A 19737-nucleotide genomic window follows, 5' to 3' on the forward strand; every position below is an offset into this window, starting at 1 on the left:
GTTTTAAAAGGGTAAAAGGAACAAAACTAAAAAAAATAAAAAAAAAAAAAAAAAAGGGAAGAAAAATTAGAAATTTAAAATAATAAAAAGAATAATTTTTGATTTTTTTTTTCCTAAAAAAATAATATTAGGAGTAGTGATTAGTAAAAATGGAATACAAGTATAACCGCGGTGTCATTTTCAAGTGAGCGCGCGCAAACTCAGATAAACCCCCACCCTCACTCACATGTTTTTACTCTCTCCCCTGCTCTCCATTTTTCTATCCTCTGTTTTTCTTTTTTAGCATAAAGAACAGAGGAGAGAAACAAAAACAAATATTACTCCACTACTAACACATAGCTAACTCCTATAAAAAATTACTACAATAATGGGGAATCCAAGTTGCAAAAGAGTGTGTGCTATGTGAGACAGATGTAGTAGAATCTGGCACTACCGGTGGTTGTTCTGTGGATTTTAACGTGAGGATTCAAAAATATGAAATAAGAACATTGTTTCAAGGTCAAGGGTTCAATACCTACCATATATACATAAAAATAATTTTAACCTTCAATATACATCTGTAATTTTTCTATTTGGAGGGGTTCGGATGTATACACTTGGTTCTTAGCTCGCTTTCTTTCAACAACAATAGTTGTTGTTCTTATAGATTTTCGAACAACCAACAATACTCGACAACAATCTCCTTAAAGACCATGACTCTTTCAGCCAAAAGGTCCATTGACGTTTATAGAGTGAATAACCTAATTTTTACCCCAACATTTGGGATGGGAAAGATACCCTCATATATTGATTGGGAAATGATAACCCCCTATTCAATATTTTCCGTGGAATCTTTTGTTTTTTAATAAAGATCTTTTTTTCTTTTTTTTAGAATTAAATACAATATATAACTCATATGTTCCATTCACCTATTCTTTTAAAAATAATGTATAACAACTACTTGAAAAATTCTATTAATAAATTTCAAGCTATATTTCGTTCATTATTATTATTATTATTATTATTATTTTGTTTTTGTTTGGGGGACTAGAGGGCCAAGATCTTAATTATTCAACAATCTAAATACAAATTTATTAGTACCGTATGAGCGAATGATGATATTAAAAGACACTAATCTATGTTACATTGTGATGTCGCTTGTTTGAGTGCATTGTATCATAACAAAATGTCAAGTATCATCTAATTTTCAATATAATATCTCAAATTAACGATATTTCTGTGAAATTAAAGGAAACAAATTAAATGTTTTTAAATATTATTTGATTTAATCTTTAGATTTAATTCATAATGAATATGTGTGTTTGTACACACACACACACACTTCTCTAACCCTTTTCTCATTCTGTTTTTCTTACTATGATATTTTAATTATTTTCTTTTTCATTTAGTATCTTACGTTTAATCAAAATAATATCATATATGATTTTAGTCGTGATTTTGAATTCGTCCACAATATAAATAGAAACTTTCTCTTGTTACTTGTCGTAAGATATATTGATAAATTTAATAATTACTATTTAGCACTATTTTACATAAGCAATTGAATTATCTTCTCTTTGGTTTCCAGTCCACCAAATTTTGTGTTTTAATTTTAATTGTTAATATATATATATAGACGAAAGATTCAAAACTTGGACATATAGAGAAAAATATAGGTAAGATTTAACAAAGATTAAATCTCGTTTCAATGGCTAGTTTAGTGACTTTTTATTATTTTTTTGAAATTAATTATTTATTCTTACCGAAAAATATTGGATAGGGGATTATCGTTCCCATTCAATATGTGAGGGGGGTATCGTTTCCCAACCCTTAAATGTTAGGAGGGTAAAGCGGGATTCACTCACGTTTATATGATCTTTAAATTAGTTGTTGTCAATTGTGTAACGCTTGGTCATGGAACTTCATCCCATATTATCAATTCTACTTGTCCTATCTATTTAGAAGCACCACTTAATTTATTTTAACATATTAAAATTATTTATTCAAATTTTACTATAAAATTATATGATATATAATCAGGCATACACGTGCAATGCACGTGCTGAAAAACTAGTTATATATTAGGTCTACTTTTAACTCACTATGAGAAAAAAGTTATATTTTTGTTTTAAACACTAATGAACCTCCAATCTAAAGTATAACAAAGAGTAATTTCTAATCACAATTAAAGATAAAATGGTATATTTAGATTGAAATATTTTAACCCGTGAAATCTATTCAGTTTATGTAGGAGCTCAGTTAATGAAAAGATCAAATGAATTTTCTAACCGACAAGTGTAAAAGTGAATTCAAAGTCGCAGGCTAAGAAACACGTGAAATTTATTCACTTTACACGGGAGTTCAGTTAATGAAAAGGGCAAACAAATTTGCTAACCGGCATGTGTAAAAGTGAACCCAAAGTCGTAGATTAGAAAAACTCGTGGAATCTATTCATTTTACGGGGAAGTTCAGTTAATGAAAAGGGCAAATGATTTTTCTAACCGGGCATGTGTAGAAGTGAACTCAAAATGGCGGACTAAAAAATTGAGCAATTTCAAATTGTAAAAGAATAATTTTAACCTTTTCCCCCCGAAAGAAATACTCCATCTATCTCCAATTATTTATCGTATTAGAAGTTTAAGACAAAATTAATGGTAGAAAATCTTTAATATAAGAGAAGTACTGACCAATGGTATAACTGATCTTGATTCCTTTGTCGCTGGTGAGAAATTCAGTATTAGCAAAGCTGAAAGAGCAATGCAACCTATCTGACCTAAAGTTCAGTGGAATAGTTGGTGTTGTTGAAAGGATTGGTGCCCAAACACCAGTTCATTCTATGGCTACTAGCTATACCAAAAAGATTGGCAACAGTGGATAGACTATAGAAATGGGAATCCAAGTTGCAAAAGATTGTGGGCTATGTGAGACAGATATAATAGTATTTCTGGACCATCTATTTTCCAGTGCTCTTATTCTCAGTTCATTTGGAGGACACTGATCTCTTGGATGTGCTTCGACAAACAGATTGGTCCTTGGGAAGCTGACATAGCATGGGTGGCTCAGAAAACAACAAGCAGATATCCAGTCTACATTGCTCTATTGTATTTGCAGTTACAGTATATCACACATGGATTGCAAGAAATGCAAGAAGGTTTCAACAATAGAGGAGAACCAAGGAAAATAGAGTCACAGAAATAGTATTGATGCTTCATATAGTAGGCCAAAACTGTAAATAGAAAAGAGTGCTTAATATTTTAAAATAGTTTCCCATGTTAGAATTGATGAACACACTGGAGGACCTGTGAGGTTATACTGGGGACAGTGTATAGGATTTCATTGAGTTTATTTTTGCGAGTTTCTATATCTAGAGTCCAATGAGCAGGAGGTGTAAATACTTCTAGTTGGTTAAAATAAAATTTTACCGTTCGACTAAAAAAATGTTAATTATTTTTTCTCATTTTATCTTTAGTAATTGCTTTTAATGACTACAAACACCTCAAGTACAGAGCGATATTATGATTGTTCAAATATGAATGAAAAATAAAATAGTTAAAAATTGCCTCCTAATTAATATTACTTCATGACCGTATAAGAATCACGACAATTAATTTGAGACGTTAGGGAGTAATAGGAGTGTTGATTGACAAAAATGGAATACTAAATGACATATTTAGATCGAACTGTTTTAACACATGTGATCTATTTATTTTACGCAGTAACTCGAAAAGGACGAATGAATTTGCTAATCTATAAGGGTGGAATCGAACAAAAACTATAGAAAAGAAAGTACAATTAAGAAATTTTAAATAATAAAAGAATAATTTTCGACTTTTTCTCCTTAAAAAAGGAGTGGTGATTGACAAAAATGGAATACAGTAAATGACATATTTAGATCGAACTATTTTAACACGTGCAATCTATTTATTTGATGCGAAAACTCAAAAAGGACGAATAAATTTGCTAACCGATAAGGGTAGAAGTGAATCGAAACTAAATAAAAAAAAATAAAAAATTCAACCTTTTCCCCTTAAGAATAATAATAGGAGTGGTGATTGGCAAAAATGGAATACACTAAAAACGGTGGTGTCCTTTTCAAGAGTATGGCGTTGCAAACCCAGATAAAACCCCCCTCCCCCACTCACATGTTTTTACTCTCTCCCCTGCTGCACCCTTTTTTTTCTATCCTCTGTTTTTCTTTTTTTGGCACAAAGAACAGAGGAAGAGAAACAAAAACAAATACTAACACTCAGCTAACTCTTATAAAAATTATTACTTCCTTTCTGCTATAAATACCAAAGAGAAAAAAAATGGTGGAGAAGAGAATCTCTAACACCTCTCTCTCTCTCCTCTCTTTATCCCTTTAACACAATGTTTCTCTCATAGATCTTACATATATATGCTTTGGATATAGGAAATTTTATTTTTTTTGATTAATGGCAGAAGCAAGTAGTAACATTGAAGTGTTTCCATGGCTAAAAACCCTACCAGTAGCACCAGAGTATCATCCAACCCTAGAAGAATTTCAAGATCCCATTGCTTACATTTTCAAGATCGAAAAAGAAGCTTCTAAGTATGGAATTTGCAAAATTGTACCACCAGTACAAGCACCGCCAAAAAAAACCGCTCTTTCTAACCTAAACCGGTCACTTTCAGCTAGGCCCGGTTCAAATGGTCCAACATTCACTACTAGGCAACAACAGATCGGGTTTTGCCCAAGAAAACACCGACCCGTTAAGAAACCCGTTTGGCAGAGTGGAGAAATCTATACAGTTCAGCAATTTCAGGCTAAAGCTAAAAGCTTTGAGAAAAATTACTTGAAAAAGATCAAGAAAGTGTTGACACCACTTGAAATTGAAACCCTTTATTGGAAAGCTACTGTGGATAAACCCTTTTCAGTTGAGTATGCAAATGACATGCCTGGTTCTGCATTTGCACCAAAAAAGGCTACTTTTGGGAGTAATTTGGATGTTGGTACTTTGGCTGATACAGAGTGGAATATGAGAGGTGTGTCAAGGTCAAAAGGGTCTTTACTGAAGTTTATGAAAGAGGAGATTCCAGGGGTAACTTCACCTATGGTGTATCTTGCTATGATGTTTAGTTGGTTTGCTTGGCATGTTGAAGATCATGATTTGCATAGCTTGAATTACCATCATATGGGTGCTGGGAAAACTTGGTATGGTGTGCCTAAGGATGCAGCTGTGGCGTTTGAGGAAGTGATCAGGGTCCAAGGTTATTCAGGAGAAACTAATCCTCTTGGTGAGTTGTATTGACACTCCAATTATATGGAAGTATTGATATTGCTCAAGTGATTTGTCCTGTTTTCTGTTTCCTGTCATTTGTACCTTTAAGGGGTCGTTTGCAGGTATTAGTTATGCGGGGTTGTTAGCGGGTAACCAAACACCGTAACTAGTGTGCTGAATTTTATACATAGCAATTAAACCAAACAGGGCACTAATTATGCTGGTTTTAATACAAGAATAATTCACTTCCCAACCAGCAACGAAACGACCCCCTAGTTACGAGAAACAACATATGTCATTACCCTTCTTATGTTTAGTTGTTAGTAAGCAGTGAATTAAGCAAAATTGAACTAAATATGGGGGGCCTTTTCTAGTCCTAGCCAGTCTATGAAGCAAACAGATAACTCAAATTTGCCCAACTCTGTTCCTTTTTGCAGTTTACTGCAAAAGAATACAAAGCTCTGTTTTTACAATGTCCAGGGATGTTATACATGTATGTTGCTGGATAATCACCGGTGTTAATATATATAATTCTCCGTTAAGCTGTAATCAGTTCTTTAATTCATTGAATATATTCTCCTTCAGAGGAAATGTTGATATATATAATTCTCCATTAAGTCGTAATCAGTTCTTTAAATCATTGAATATATTCTCCTTCAGAGGAAATTATCGCCAAATTAATTATCCAACGGGATTTCAAGTCAGAATTAATGTCTAATACATTAATCAGGCATGTCAAAAACAATAAATCACCTGAAACTTTTGGCAAAAATCTATCAAGTTTCCCCTTCTGTTTTTCCTTTGATTTCTTTTGGATATTCAAGTTGGACTTGCCAGGAACTTTTGCCAGTCTTTAACCAATTACTTCATCAAATTCTCTTTTGTGACTAAAAACATTGAAAACTTACGACATTAGCCTCAAAATCACTTGTTGAATATGTTAAGTTAGAAAAGGCAATAATGCGGTTATCCTAGTCATCACAGGTGTTGGTATATATAATTCTCTGTTAAGTCGTACATGGTTATTCTTAAACAAGTACACTATTCTGCAATAGGTTTGATCCCTCTGTTTCTTTTTATGATTGACTTCAGTTAATGTTTAGATTAATTCTAGTTATATTTTGATCACTTACATCTTCAACCAGTATACACAGTGAATTTGAACTCCATAATTTTGCATTTTCTTTCAGTTACCTTTGCTACACTTGGGGAGAAGACCACAGTTATGTCACCTGAAGTACTGCTAAGTGCTGGTATTCCATGCTGCAGGTGAAATACTGGTGTTTGCAATTTTTGTTTCTGTGTTATTGGTGGTGTACAAATTAATATTGTTGGCATTTTGATGACCTCGGGGGTTTTAATTGCTTCTTGTTTTGTATACATAGAGGGTATTTTATTATAAGCTTTTAAGCTGAATGGGTATAGGTTTCATGACAGAGAACTAAAGTGGAATAAGAGAAAGGCAGATATTGTCCGTTTTGCTGGAGAAGACATCTATATGTGAACCATTAGTTGGCCTGGTTTTGTGGGAAAAGGATCAATAGTATTTCAACCATTAGCTGTGTCATATGCGACATATTAATGATTGTTTTCGAACCCTTTTGATTGTTTTCACAGTAAACACTATTAGATGAATGTAGAGACATCATCTCTGTGGTTAATGCATGATGTTTTTCTCTGGTGGCAAGACACCATTTCAACTCCTGACTATCCTATTTGAATTCAGGCTGGTGCAAAATGCCGGAGAGTTTGTTGTTACCTTTCCACGAGCCTATCACTCAGGGTTTAGTCACGGTAAGACAATTTCTTTGTTAAATGTAATTATGTATTGGGATCTATTTGTTCCTCTGTAGTTGTTGAAGGAAGATAATTACCAGAAAATGACAATTTTTGGACTTTGTACAATCTTAAAATTTAGGATTTAATTGCGGGGAGGCTTCTAATATTGCTACTCCTGAGTGGTTGAGAGTTGCAAAAGATGCTGCGATCCGTAGAGCATCAATTAATTGTCCTCCAATGGTGTCACATTTCCAGTTGCTTTATGATCTAGCACTTTCACTGTGTTCAAGGTTTGTTTTCTTGCCATAGGTAAATTTGTTCATGTTACCATTCCTGCATTATTGAAACCTTAAGGTAAATTGTAATAGATTGCCTGTAGACCTATCCTCAGGTTTCGCTTTGCAATACTTATTCTCTTGTGGTTTACGATATTATGCTTTGCCTACCTTGTATATCAATATATACAATAAGATCTACACATCAAGATGCAAGGAAGTAAGATTCCTGTGAACTCATAAGATGTATAACTTCTTATAAACGATCATTACTTTTATCAATGTAGTTCCATTCATTCATATTCGAAGTCTCTACTGGAGGTTGTCTGCTTAAGCACTTGGGTTCTCGCTACCTTTCACCCTGCTTTATGTTCTCCTTCTTTTCCCTCTCTCCTTGATCTGTTTTCTACAAAGGATCCCCCCCGAGTCCTGTACAAACTTAAATTATCTTGAAGTCAATGGATCTCCTTCTTTTGAAGTAGTTCACATAGGCATGTGTCTGACAATATTTTAAAAAATGTTTGACCGTCTAATGCTTGTTAGACCATCTTCAAAGATTAGGAATTTATCATTTTGTACCTTTTATTTCCTTAGTTTAACAGTGACATTGTATTGCCATGGTTATTCTATGAGACTGCATGTTTGATGTTCCTAGCAATTCTGCATGAAAATTGGACTCATTTAGCAAAGCAGATCAAGTTTTGGACCTTTTGGTCATATGCGGATCTGTCTTTTCTGTTTTAGCATATTATAAAGGGGATTGGGAGTGTAGATGGACAATGATTAAGATCTTGGATAGCCAACACAGTGGTAGTTTCAGGGATTGTGCTGAAGTGACTCTGTCTTACTCTCAGTTGCCAGATTTAAGTGTGTTCTCCCACTCTTACTACATTACGCTTCTTCTTGCCGTTGCTGCTGTTACTTTTCTGTAGCATAATTTTCTGTACTATGGAGGAAGAAACCATTGAAAGGCTGCATCCAGATGATTTCATCTTTGTATATACAGTTGCAGGGAATCTTAGATTGAACTAGATAAATAGTACTTTAGTAAGTTTTGCATCCCTACATCTAAAGAGTCGCGCTGGCTGGTTATATATCTCTGATTGAACCGCTTCTTTGCATGATTGTATGGTGGTTTAAGACTATAGAATATATGTAACAATCTATTTAGAGCATCTTGTATGTTAGGTAGGGGTCTGTTTATTGGTTTCTTTAGCTTCTTTAATCTTCTGCTGCAGAGTACCAAAGAACATTAGGATAGAACCAAGGAGTTCTCGCCTGAAGGACAAGAAAAAGAGTGAAGGAGATATGTTAGTCAAAGAACTATTTGTTGAGGATATGAACAGTAACAACTATCTTCTTCACATTCTTCGAGAAGGATCACCTGTTGTACTTCTCCCTCGAAATTCTACAGGGATTTCTACTTGCTCTAATTTAGTAGCTGGGTCCCAATTAAAGGTTAATTCCAAGTTGTTCACCAGTTTATCCTGTCCAGATCATGAGGTGAAGAGTAATAAAGACTCCGCATATGATGATCTCATGCTAGGCAGGAAACAGGGGATGAAGCCATTTGCAAGTTTCTCTTTGGAGAAAGGAAAGTACTCTTTCTGGAATGCTGGTAACAGACTGCTAGACTCTGGCAGGAAGGATGATGCCCAATCCTCTCCAGAGCCTGAACGGATGAACCTGGACACTGCAAGAGGAATGGCTTACAAATGTGATACGCTGTCAGAGCAAGGACTTTTTTCTTGTGTAACTTGTGGGATCTTATGTTATACGTGTGTGGCCATAATTCGGCCAAGTGAAGCAGCTGCTCATCATTTGATGTCATCTGATTATCGTAACTTTAGTGACTGGACAGGAGGTGTAGCTGCTATGGGTAGGGACCCAAATGCTGCAGAATCAGATTCCAGTTCAGGTACCTTCTTCATGAAATGATCTGTCGCAAATTTTGCAATTTCTAAGATTTTAAATCCTGTCTCTTGTTATTCACATATTTGGTTTGCAGGACAAGTTATAGTTAAACTTTATGTGTTGTTTACAGGATGGTTTGGTAAAAGGGCTCCTGGTGGCCTGATTGATGTCCCAGTAGAGTCATCTGATCGAATTCGGAAATTGAATAATGGAAGTGTAGAAGGGCTTTCAAGGACCAAAGCACGCAAAGAAACTTCTTCCCTTGGCCTGTTGGCTTTAGCTTATGCTAATTCGTCAGATTCTGATGAAGATGAGGTTGAGGCAGATATTCCTGTTGAAGCTTGTGAAAGCAGACATACAGATTCTGAGGATGAGGTTTTTCTCCGAGTTATTGATCCTTACGCAAACCACAGACAAAAAAGAGCTGCATCTCAAGGTACAGACTGTCAAAAATTTGACAATTCCATTCACTTGGAGAATGAAAATTCCCCATCAGGGGAGTCAAATACATTGTTAGGTACGTCAAGGCATCAAGTAAGATCCCATCAAGTTGCTGCAGATTGTATCTCCAATAAAGGGGAAATAGCAAAAAACAATGCTGTTGCTCCATTTGACAATGCGCGTATGCAATTCACTTCAACATCTGATGAAGACTCTTTCAGAATACATGTATTCTGTCTCCAGCATGCTGTACAAGTAGAAGAACAGCTCCGACAAGTTGGTGGAGCACATATCTCTCTTCTTTGTCATCCAGGTGAGCTCTAATTTGGTTTCTGGCTAAACAGCTTACTCTTGCTGCAATAAGCTCTTATATGTCTTCTCTTCACTGTTTAAAGATCTTTCTAATTACTTTATTTCTTTCTAGCTTTTTATTTCATTTTTAAGTTGGCCTGAGGCAAGGCTATCCAATGTTCATCTAGGAGAATAGCGGAGCTTTGGTCCCAGTTGCTTTGTTATAATTTGATCTCCATTGGAAGTTGCACCTTAGTGTTACTTATTAATATTCATCTGTTAAATGAGATAACTGATTTGTGATTTTTTCCCATCATGATGTCCAAGATGAAGTGAAACAACTACTACTCTCTAAGAAAGCAAAGGTTATGGATAAACATTATTAGGTAGTTGAGAAATATAAAAGTATGTGATTGAAAACATCTGATGTATTTTAAGTGGTAAGACTGGAACAAAACCATAAAAGGTAAGATTGGAACAAAAACATTTCTTTATGTACTCGTGTAGCTATAGTGTTGGTATGATTCTTTCACATAACCTTGACACATGTTGAAATATTGGCAGACTATCCTAAGCTAGAATCTCAAGCTAAAAAAGTGGCTGAAGAGTTGGGGAGTGATCATTTCTGGAGAGAGATTTCATTCTGTGAGGCCACTAGAGAAGATGAGGAAATGATACAATCAGCTTTGGAAATTGAAGAAGCTATACATGGCAATGGGGATTGGACTGTGAAATTAGACATCAACCTCTTCTACAGCGCCAATCTAAGCCGCTCTCCTCTCTATAGTAAACAGATGCCTTATAATTTCATTATATACAATGCATTTGGTCGTAGTTCTCCAGATAATGCCCCAGAAAAATCAGAGTATACCGGGCGAGGGTCAGGGAAGCAGAGGAGAGCAATTGTTGCTGGGAAATGGTGTGGGAAAGTCTGGATGAATAGTCAAGTTCATCCTCTGCTTGCTGAGAGGGATGTTGATGAAGAACAAGAACAGAGCAAAAGCATCTCGGTCCAGATTAAGACTGAGGTGAAGTCTGAGAAACCACGTGAAAGGACTCCGACTGGTAAAGTTGTTGCTACAACTTGCAAGACTGGAAAAAAGAGGAAGAGTACAGCAGAAAGTAGGAATGCTTCGAATGCTAAATTAACAATAGCAGATGATCATGATGATTCTTCACTTATTAATTGCCTTCAGCAGTACCGGAAAACTAATCTTAGGAGTAAGAGGATTAAATATGAAACTCCTGAGCCTCAAAAGGATGTTGATAAGAAAAAGAGATTTGGTTCACTCGTTGATGATGATGATCCAGATGGTGGTCCTAGCACCCGTCTGAGGAAAAGGATTCCAAAACCAAGCAAAGAGTCAGCTTCCAAGTTGGTTAAGTCCAAACCAGCTCCAACCAAGCAGCATGAAAGCAAGAAATCAGAGAAAGGTCCTAAGGTCAGACTTCCTTCTGCAAATAGCAACACTAAGAAAGAACCAGTAACGAAGGCTCCTAGAAGTAATAATAGTAAAAAGACGAGGGATAAGGAAGGAGAATATCATTGTGACTTCGAAGGGTGCAGTATGAGTTTTAGCTCAAAGCAGGAGCTTACATTGCATAAAAAGAATATCTGTCCTGTCGAAGGGTGCAAGAAGAAGTTCTTCTCACACAAGTATTTGGTACAGCATCGACGGGTTCATGTGGACGACCGTCCTCTGAAATGCCCTTGGAAGGGCTGCAAAATGACGTTTAAGTGGGCATGGGCTCGAACTGAACACATAAGAGTTCATACAGGTGCACGTCCTTATGTTTGTACTGAGTCCGGCTGTGGTCAGACATTTCGTTTTGTCTCAGATTTCAGTCGTCACAAGCGGAAGACAGGCCACATTTCGAAAAAGGTAAGAGGTTGACTAAGGAAGCAAATTGTAATTTGACATGACTGATGGAACTGTGTTCAGTTAACAGACATAGGGGTAGGGGTAGGTTCAAGTCTCGTTTTGTAAGTCTCTCTTGGTACCAGATATCCTTAGTCATGGTACCTCATTGGTCCCATTCATTGATTTGAAGTAGTTCAATTGCTTCAATCCTGTAAGAATTATCTCCAAAATCAAGTAATTTAACATTTGAAATTGAAATCCGGAAGTGGATTCTTTTCTTTTTTCCATCTTCTCTTGTTCAGTTGCTGCAGGATTAGACTCTTGTAATTTTAGGTGTTTACTCTGGTGTTGCAAATAGAGGACTGAAAGTTCAATCATATTAAGTTCCAGGAACATCATTATGCATTATCTACGAGTAGCTAGGTTCATCATTATGCAATATTTATTTGAGGAACCATCTAGGCCTGTGCATCTTCACTTAAAGACTATCAATCAAAGAATTCATAGTCATTTATTTTCTACATTTTCTTTTATTAAGATTAAGATATGTCAAAATCAAATTATTCATACATGTTGGTGCCACTATGTTAGCTAGTCTAAACTGTCAATTTATCTTCTTCCAGCTATTGATAGCTTGCTAAACCCTATTGACTTACTGGGGAAATTTTCATAGTCCATTACAAATGTTATTTTAGTTATATATGATCTTTCTACAGGAGAACCGTAAAATAACACAAAAGATCTATAACATAATACGGCAGATCTTTGTCGAACTTTTTTGTTTCCATTCAAACTGAGTGCATTTAGAATTCAATTTCCTCGATTCTCTTGCAACTCATTGTTTAAATGTATTTCTTCAGCCACAACACAGTATGTATTATACATATAACGTGTATATAGAACAAATAACAATAGGAATATGCCGTGCAATATGTGCAAAAGATGCTTTTCTTACCAATTTCCTCTCGAAAAGTAGCTGAAGAACCTTTTTCCTGCCAGGATTCTCAAATCATGTGAAGAGTGCCACAAAACAACTTTTTGCACTTTGTGCTGTAACTCAAGCAAAAATAATAGTATTATTTATCCATGTTAATAGGGGTGTCCATGGGTCGGTTTGGGTCGGTTTTGGCTTAAAACCAAAACCAAACCAATCTAGTCGGTTTTAAAAATTATTAAAACCAAACCAAACCAAATATAATACATATCCATCGGTTTGGTTGTAGTCGGTTTGGATCGATTTTTAAGAAAATTAACGGTATCCTTTGATTGAGAGAGCCCAGAGCCGGGAACGCAATAAAAAAAAAAATTCCCTCGAGCGGGAATCTACTCCTTATACTAAACTGCGGCATACTGAAAAGGGAAGAAGTAATCAAGCTTGACCTCCTTAGCTTTTCATTGCCGAACACAAAAAGGAGAAAGAACATTATTTCGCGGATTCTTGCCATCACTGTTGGAAAACCAATTTTTCTGTAGGCATCCATATCTCTTTCATGTTTTTTTTTCCTCTACAATTAGGAGAGAATTTTCTATCCTTTTCAAAATTATAATCTCTTATTACCCTTTTATTGTGGTAGTTATAGTTTCTTGCATTATGAAGAAAATGTCTTAGGATTTATGATTTTAATTAAGTCAATAAAGTTTATAAGAAATACAAAAATAAATCTAGATAAATCTCATATAGTTGTTTCTTTGAATAAATGAGTTTGAATTCATGGATTTTTTTTTTTAAATCGGCTTAAGGTATAAGTTCACTAGCCTATTAGAGATAAATAAAATTTTATGTAAAAAGTATATAAATTATTTAAAAGTATTTTATAAAAATTAATATATTGTATATATATAATTATAAAAATTATGTATAAAATTTGTCGGTTCGGTTCGGTTCGGTTTGCTTTTAGTAAAACCAAAACCAAACCAAATATTCGATTTTAAAAAAATCAAAACCAAACCAAACCTAACTCAAGTAAATATCGATTTATTTAATCGGTTTGATTTTGATTTTCGGTTTGGATGAATTTTTAACCAAACAGTGAACCGCTAATGTTAATTTGTAAAAACCGGGTCGTCAACAAAAGAGCGTTGGCTCTACGAAAATGAAAGGGAAGTGTTATGGTTATTATCATGAAAAGATGAGGATTTTGTTAATTCTAGAATAAGTTTAGGAGCTTGTTGATGTTCTATATTCGTAACCATTGATGAAGTGGCTTAAATACTACTGTATCAAATGAAAATTAAAAGGCTTCGTCGAATTTAAAGCAATTTTGAAGGTTTCATCACCATATTGTAATTTTAATTTGTTAGATTTATATTTGTACATGCCAAACTTTGTTGTTTGTGCTAGAAGTGTAATTTCGTGTCTTAAGTTGTGATTTCTTTAATATTGAGATACTTGTATATTTATTGAGTAATTAAAAATTATCATAATCATGCAATGTTTTAGTTTGAATATATATTTAATCAATTTATACTTCCAATTTCTTAGCAAAGCTTGTTTTCCGAGTTTACTTGAGCAATCAGATGCAAGGTTTAATACATTGCTTCCATGAGAAATACTTTCAGCTGTAGCAAATCTAGCTGCAAACATGTATTTCAATAAATTTGAAATTAAGACTTAGAAAACCACGATGCTTTATCTATTTTCCATCTAGTTAAACGATAAGTAATTCAATATTTAAGAGAGATTTTTTTTATATATGGTGTAATAACTGCAAATTCTAGAACAATTTTACTAATTACCATACCTCACCGTTGTTTAAAACTCAATGACGTCCTCTCAATTTTCAGTTCCCCAGCTTATCTTGTAAAAGAAAGAGAATTTAGTTCACAATTCTGAAAGTCGAAGAGGAAGTAAGGAAGACAACTCTAAGGCAAATAGGGAGAGATAGGCGGTTTAACATGTTGTTCTCTAAAGAAAAGTTATTATTTATTTAAAAAATAGAAACGTACCGGTTTTCAAGCGAAATTCGATACTACATTAACAAAACAACCGGCGTTCATTATTGAAAGTGACATCTTAAGTAAAGACATGCATGAATGGAGTCACTATTGCTCCTTATCTCCAACATGAATTTGATAAAATTGAATTCTTCGTAAAGATGTAAAATGGTTTACTATGTATATTTTAATGGAAAACATATATGCATAACCTTATGATACTAAGGCGTGCCTGTTGGAAAACTTTATACATTCCACACAGGATCGCAAGTAAATCATTAGACAGAAATATGAATTCATAAAAGAATAGCAAGGGCACTTACCTTGATCCATGCATTGTAAGAATCGATAGGAGAAAGTTATGATCTTCTAAGCCTTCACATGTTAATGTGTTCTGATTTTTTTCTATGATGGGGAGAGAGAAGACTAATAACGTGTTGGCACATGGACCACAACCAACTTAAATAGAATATACACAGCTCTTCTAAAGAGACATAACTCTTCAAAGATAACGTTTCAGAAGAGGGGTAACTTTTCAGTTATGAACCCATCAATTATAAGTGAAGAGTTAATTAGGTTTCTACATCTATAAAATCCACACCTTATAACATATGATTTATATGTTTAGCCCATAAAATTAATACTTTATTAGATTAGAAAATGGGCTTCTTTAATTGATAGCAATCTATGTACAATTATATTAAATATGTGAGTCTACTAAATAGAGAATTTCTAACAATCTCCCACTTGTACCACATATACTTCTGAAAAATTGTACATAACCTAAAAACTTTATAGTGCGCACAATTTGCTATCTCTAAGCATTCTGGTGCATTAATAGTACTAATATAGGATCAACACGGCTTTCGTGATAGATACCCATCAATGGTCACAATATCAACAAAATCAATGACATAGATCAAGTATGGATGCATAGCATGGAAATTACATGTAAAATTGATCTCAGTCATGTCTATTTCTAACTGGTCCTAATAATATTGATCTCAGTCATGCCTATTTCCAACTGGTCCTACTTTATGACTTTAAATAGTCCAAAATGACTTTCTTACACTTTATGCAAAAACGCAGTAGAAAGTCAATAACTTTATTTTCAGAGTTTACAATAAACACACGAAATTCATGAATTCATAAAATTTTAATCTGTACAGAAAATATACTTCAACATGTCAAGAGCATAGATAAAACAACAAACTCCCACTGAAGTGGCTCATCATAGAATCCAATGACATCCATATAAGCTCATAAAAAAACTTTATGTTACAACCTTTAATGAGCGGATACGCAATAATGGAGTTTGTATGCTCTGTTGACACAAGAAAACTCTAAACTCTTTTCTTCACAATAAAAAATTTAATGTGTATATGTTTTAGTTTCGACGAACTTTGGATATACATATTCCTATCACATATATATCCAAAAAGGACTCGTCTCAAGATACCTAACACAACATTATTATTTAGTCTTTGGACAAAAATAATAATTTGTAAGTGGTACTCTTATACATAGTCCATGAATATTGACTACCAAAACGGCCTTGTAATATGCCTTTTTTTGGACCGACACATTACCAGCATGATATTACTAAATGTATTCACATATTCATGACTATCCATAATCTGGCCAAAATAATCTTCCTTTGGGATAATTATTTCGCATAGACAAAACATGCTTAAAGTTCAAAATAAATAAATTTTATCTAATAAAGGTTACTTTGGCAACATATTAGACTAATTTATTTCATTTGAAAGAAGAAGCACACATGGTATAATTTCAATTCCAGTACAAATAACTATTTATTTTATACGCAGTGGAAAATAGCAAAAAAGACATCCTCAAAATGCAATTGGAAAAATTGCATATCGATACTCGCTTTATGCAATAAATGCTTTAGAAAATTCGAAAAGCACAACAAAATCTACATAAAAACTATGCCTGATAATGCATAAAACTGCCAAAACTTCAAAGTTACTTTTGTTCTATAAGACAAATGAACTTGACACTAGGAAATTCCACTATCACCTTTGGGCAAAAGTTTGCAAACCGCATGGAACTTACTAACTATAGAACTGAAACAATTTAAATACGAAAAACCCTTCAAACTTTGCCGTACATATGGGCGATCGGAAAAATTCGGTCTTAATATTTAAATGTCTCATTCTACCCCTATCAATTTCCTCATATTAACCGTACCTTTGGGCGATCGGCTAATTACCTAATGAATTCATTGCAATATTAACACCATATTTTTATAAGGTTTGCACATCTTTGCTATCAAATTTAAGATGCTTTAGCTACTCTCAAATTTGTAGATATATAACCTTTGGTATTAATGATATTGTTTAATGTCATTTCAAAATCTAATGTCTTATAATTTTAGGATGTGTTAGCAATCCTAAAATCTTAGATTTAAGAAAATTTCATGACATTAGTCCTTTAATTCAATGTCATTCCAAATGAAATTCATCACAACCTAATACCTTATGGTTTTGAAATTTGTGGGGAAATACCTAAACCTTAAATTTAATAAAAATTCCTTGACATTGACATATCAAGTTTTGGTGTCATATTCCATTTTAAATCTTCCGAACTTAGTACTTTGTGGTCTTAAAGTGCTTTGGCTACTCCGAAAACCTCATTAGATCCAGAAAAAATTTGACACGAAATTGTCCTGTATTATATTTTGGTTTGCCTTTTAAAATATTAATCTTAAAGAAACCATCAAATAAAGATTAATAACTTAAACCAAAATAACACTTTAAAATTACATAAATGTAAATAGATATGCAGAACCAGTTATGCATACAAATTACACCAAAAGAACATAATGCCGTGAGTGAACTATGGTGTTTTCACTTTGAACACTCTGCCACCCCCTTAACCTAATTATCCTTTAAAAACTATTTTACCCATAAATTTGGAACAACCAGTAGAAAATTGATCTCATGAATTGCATAACAAAGCTTGCAAAATTCTTTCTCCAGTGAAAAAAAAAATCCATCATGATATGGTCCACTATTTTGGATTAGAATGTTCTTTTTGCTTTTTCTCAAATCTCCAATATAATAAACAAATAGAAGAAGGATCTTCCATACAAAATTAGTCCAATGAACATATTTTAGGTTCACCAATTAAATTTCGAATAGGCGTCACCATGCGGCTGTTTTTGTCAAATCAGAAAACCAACTCAAGCAACACTTAGGCTTAAAAAGAAACACATCCTAATTGGCTATTATTAGACTATTATTATTTTATATCGGTAGTGCAAGACAATCGTTGGGATAATTGGCAGAATATTTCCTTAAAAACCAGTGAAGAAGACTGAAGGAGGCAGTGTTTGAAACCTTCTGGTTCCATCGAAAAATTATACTCATTTCAGATTTAAATTCGACCACAAATTAAACTGTGATACCTTTTGTGGATCATTAATGTCTTTATATCACGTCAAATGACCTAACTAGATCGTGCTCTGATACCACTTGTTGAAAAACTTTATACACTCCACGCAGGATCACAAGTAAATCATTAGACAGAGAGATGAATTCTTAAAAGAATAGCAAGGGCACTTACCTTGATCCATGCATTGTAAGAATCGATAGAAGAAAGTTATGATCTTCTGAGCCTTCACACGTTAATGTGTTCTGATTCTTTTCTATGATGGGAAGAGAGAAGACTGATAACGTGTGTGGCACAAGCACCACAACCGATTTAAATAGAATATACACAACTCTTCTAAAAAGACATAACTCTTCAAAGGTAACTTTTCAGAAGAGGTGTAACTCTTCAGTTATGAACTCATCAATTATAAGTGAAAAGTTAATTAGGTTTCTACGCATATAAAATCCATACCTTATAATATATGATTTATATATTTAGCCCATAAAATTAATACTTTATTAGATCAGAACATGGGCTTCTTTAATTGATAGCAATCTAAGTACAATAATATTAAATATGTGAGTCCACTAAATAGAGAATTTCTAACAGTGTCACCTTAAACGAAATAGAGCACGGAGTTATTCACTAAATGATGGAAGACATCTTTAAACAATTTGGCGGCATTTAAGATTTTGAATTTACAGTCTCAATAATGACGAAAGTCTAAATAAATTTCTTAACTTTTGACTTTTTATAGTTGAGGAAAAATATCCAGTGGTCTCTAATGCACTGTGGTATGTGTATTTTGGTCTTTAATATATACCAATGAACACTACAACTAGTCTCTTTAGCATGCAGAAAGTGGACACATTTAGTCCAACTCCAAGTTGAACCACAAATACTAACGGAAAAGTGCAAAATTTTACTGAGCTCCAGTAGAAATAAAATAAGCAAAATATTGAGTAAAAGCTTTCTTCATGTCAAAATTGACATGTCGAATGAGTCTAAAATTTGTATAAATAGAAGGTTCTACTTAATTTTACAAAACATAAAACATTCTCATATTTTTTTCCCTAACAATAACATGGATAAGTGTAATAAATATACAAATTGTCTTAAACATACATTTTTACAAAATTCATGCGAGTCCAAATTAAGTTGAGCCATCTCGTTGTTTTTATGAAAATGTAGAAGTTAAAACGCTCCACTTTTTCCCCAACAAAACAGAAAAGTACAATGAATACTCGATTTGCTTTCACAATTTTTGGGAAAATGGTGATTTTAGTTCCCGCGTTATTGCTTAATTCCATTTTTAGTCCTTGTGTTATTGGACTTAGCATATTTGACCTTCAATTAAATAAACTGTGCAATTTTAATCCCTGAGGTGACGGAAGCTAACAGAAAATAAGAAACTTAACGGAATCTTATTTAAAAATTCATTAAGAAGAACAAAAAGAGAGAGAGACTAAAAACCCTCAACCTCACAACTATTAGTTCAGCTTCTTTCAAGAAAGGCGATGGGGCTCCACTTCTCCAGATATAATTACAAGAGATCTGAATCATGATGCTCCCAAGTCCTTTTGTTGAAGGATCCATTCCATACTTCAGAAGAGTATAGTAAAAACG

General features: G+C 33.9%; 1 protein-coding gene across 1 annotated transcript; it reads left to right on the top strand.

The window, feature by feature from the left end:
* The first annotated feature begins 4142 nt into the window (after window positions 1–4142).
* LOC132056043 (lysine-specific demethylase REF6) lies at window positions 4143–12066 on the top strand. Its single transcript, XM_059448086.1, has 7 exons — window positions 4143–5235; window positions 6410–6488; window positions 6946–7013; window positions 7138–7288; window positions 8512–9191; window positions 9318–9941; window positions 10484–12066. Exons 1-7 carry the CDS (start codon window positions 4413–4415, stop codon window positions 11812–11814), a joined length of 3756 nt encoding a protein of 1251 aa, XP_059304069.1. The 5' UTR covers window positions 4143–4412; the 3' UTR covers window positions 11815–12066.
* Window positions 12067–19737: the final 7671 nt, after the last annotated feature.

The sequence above is a fragment of the Lycium ferocissimum genome, chromosome 5 (genome assembly GCF_029784015.1).
Source record: "Lycium ferocissimum isolate CSIRO_LF1 chromosome 5, AGI_CSIRO_Lferr_CH_V1, whole genome shotgun sequence".
Taxonomy (NCBI): Eukaryota; Viridiplantae; Streptophyta; class Magnoliopsida; order Solanales; family Solanaceae; genus Lycium; species Lycium ferocissimum.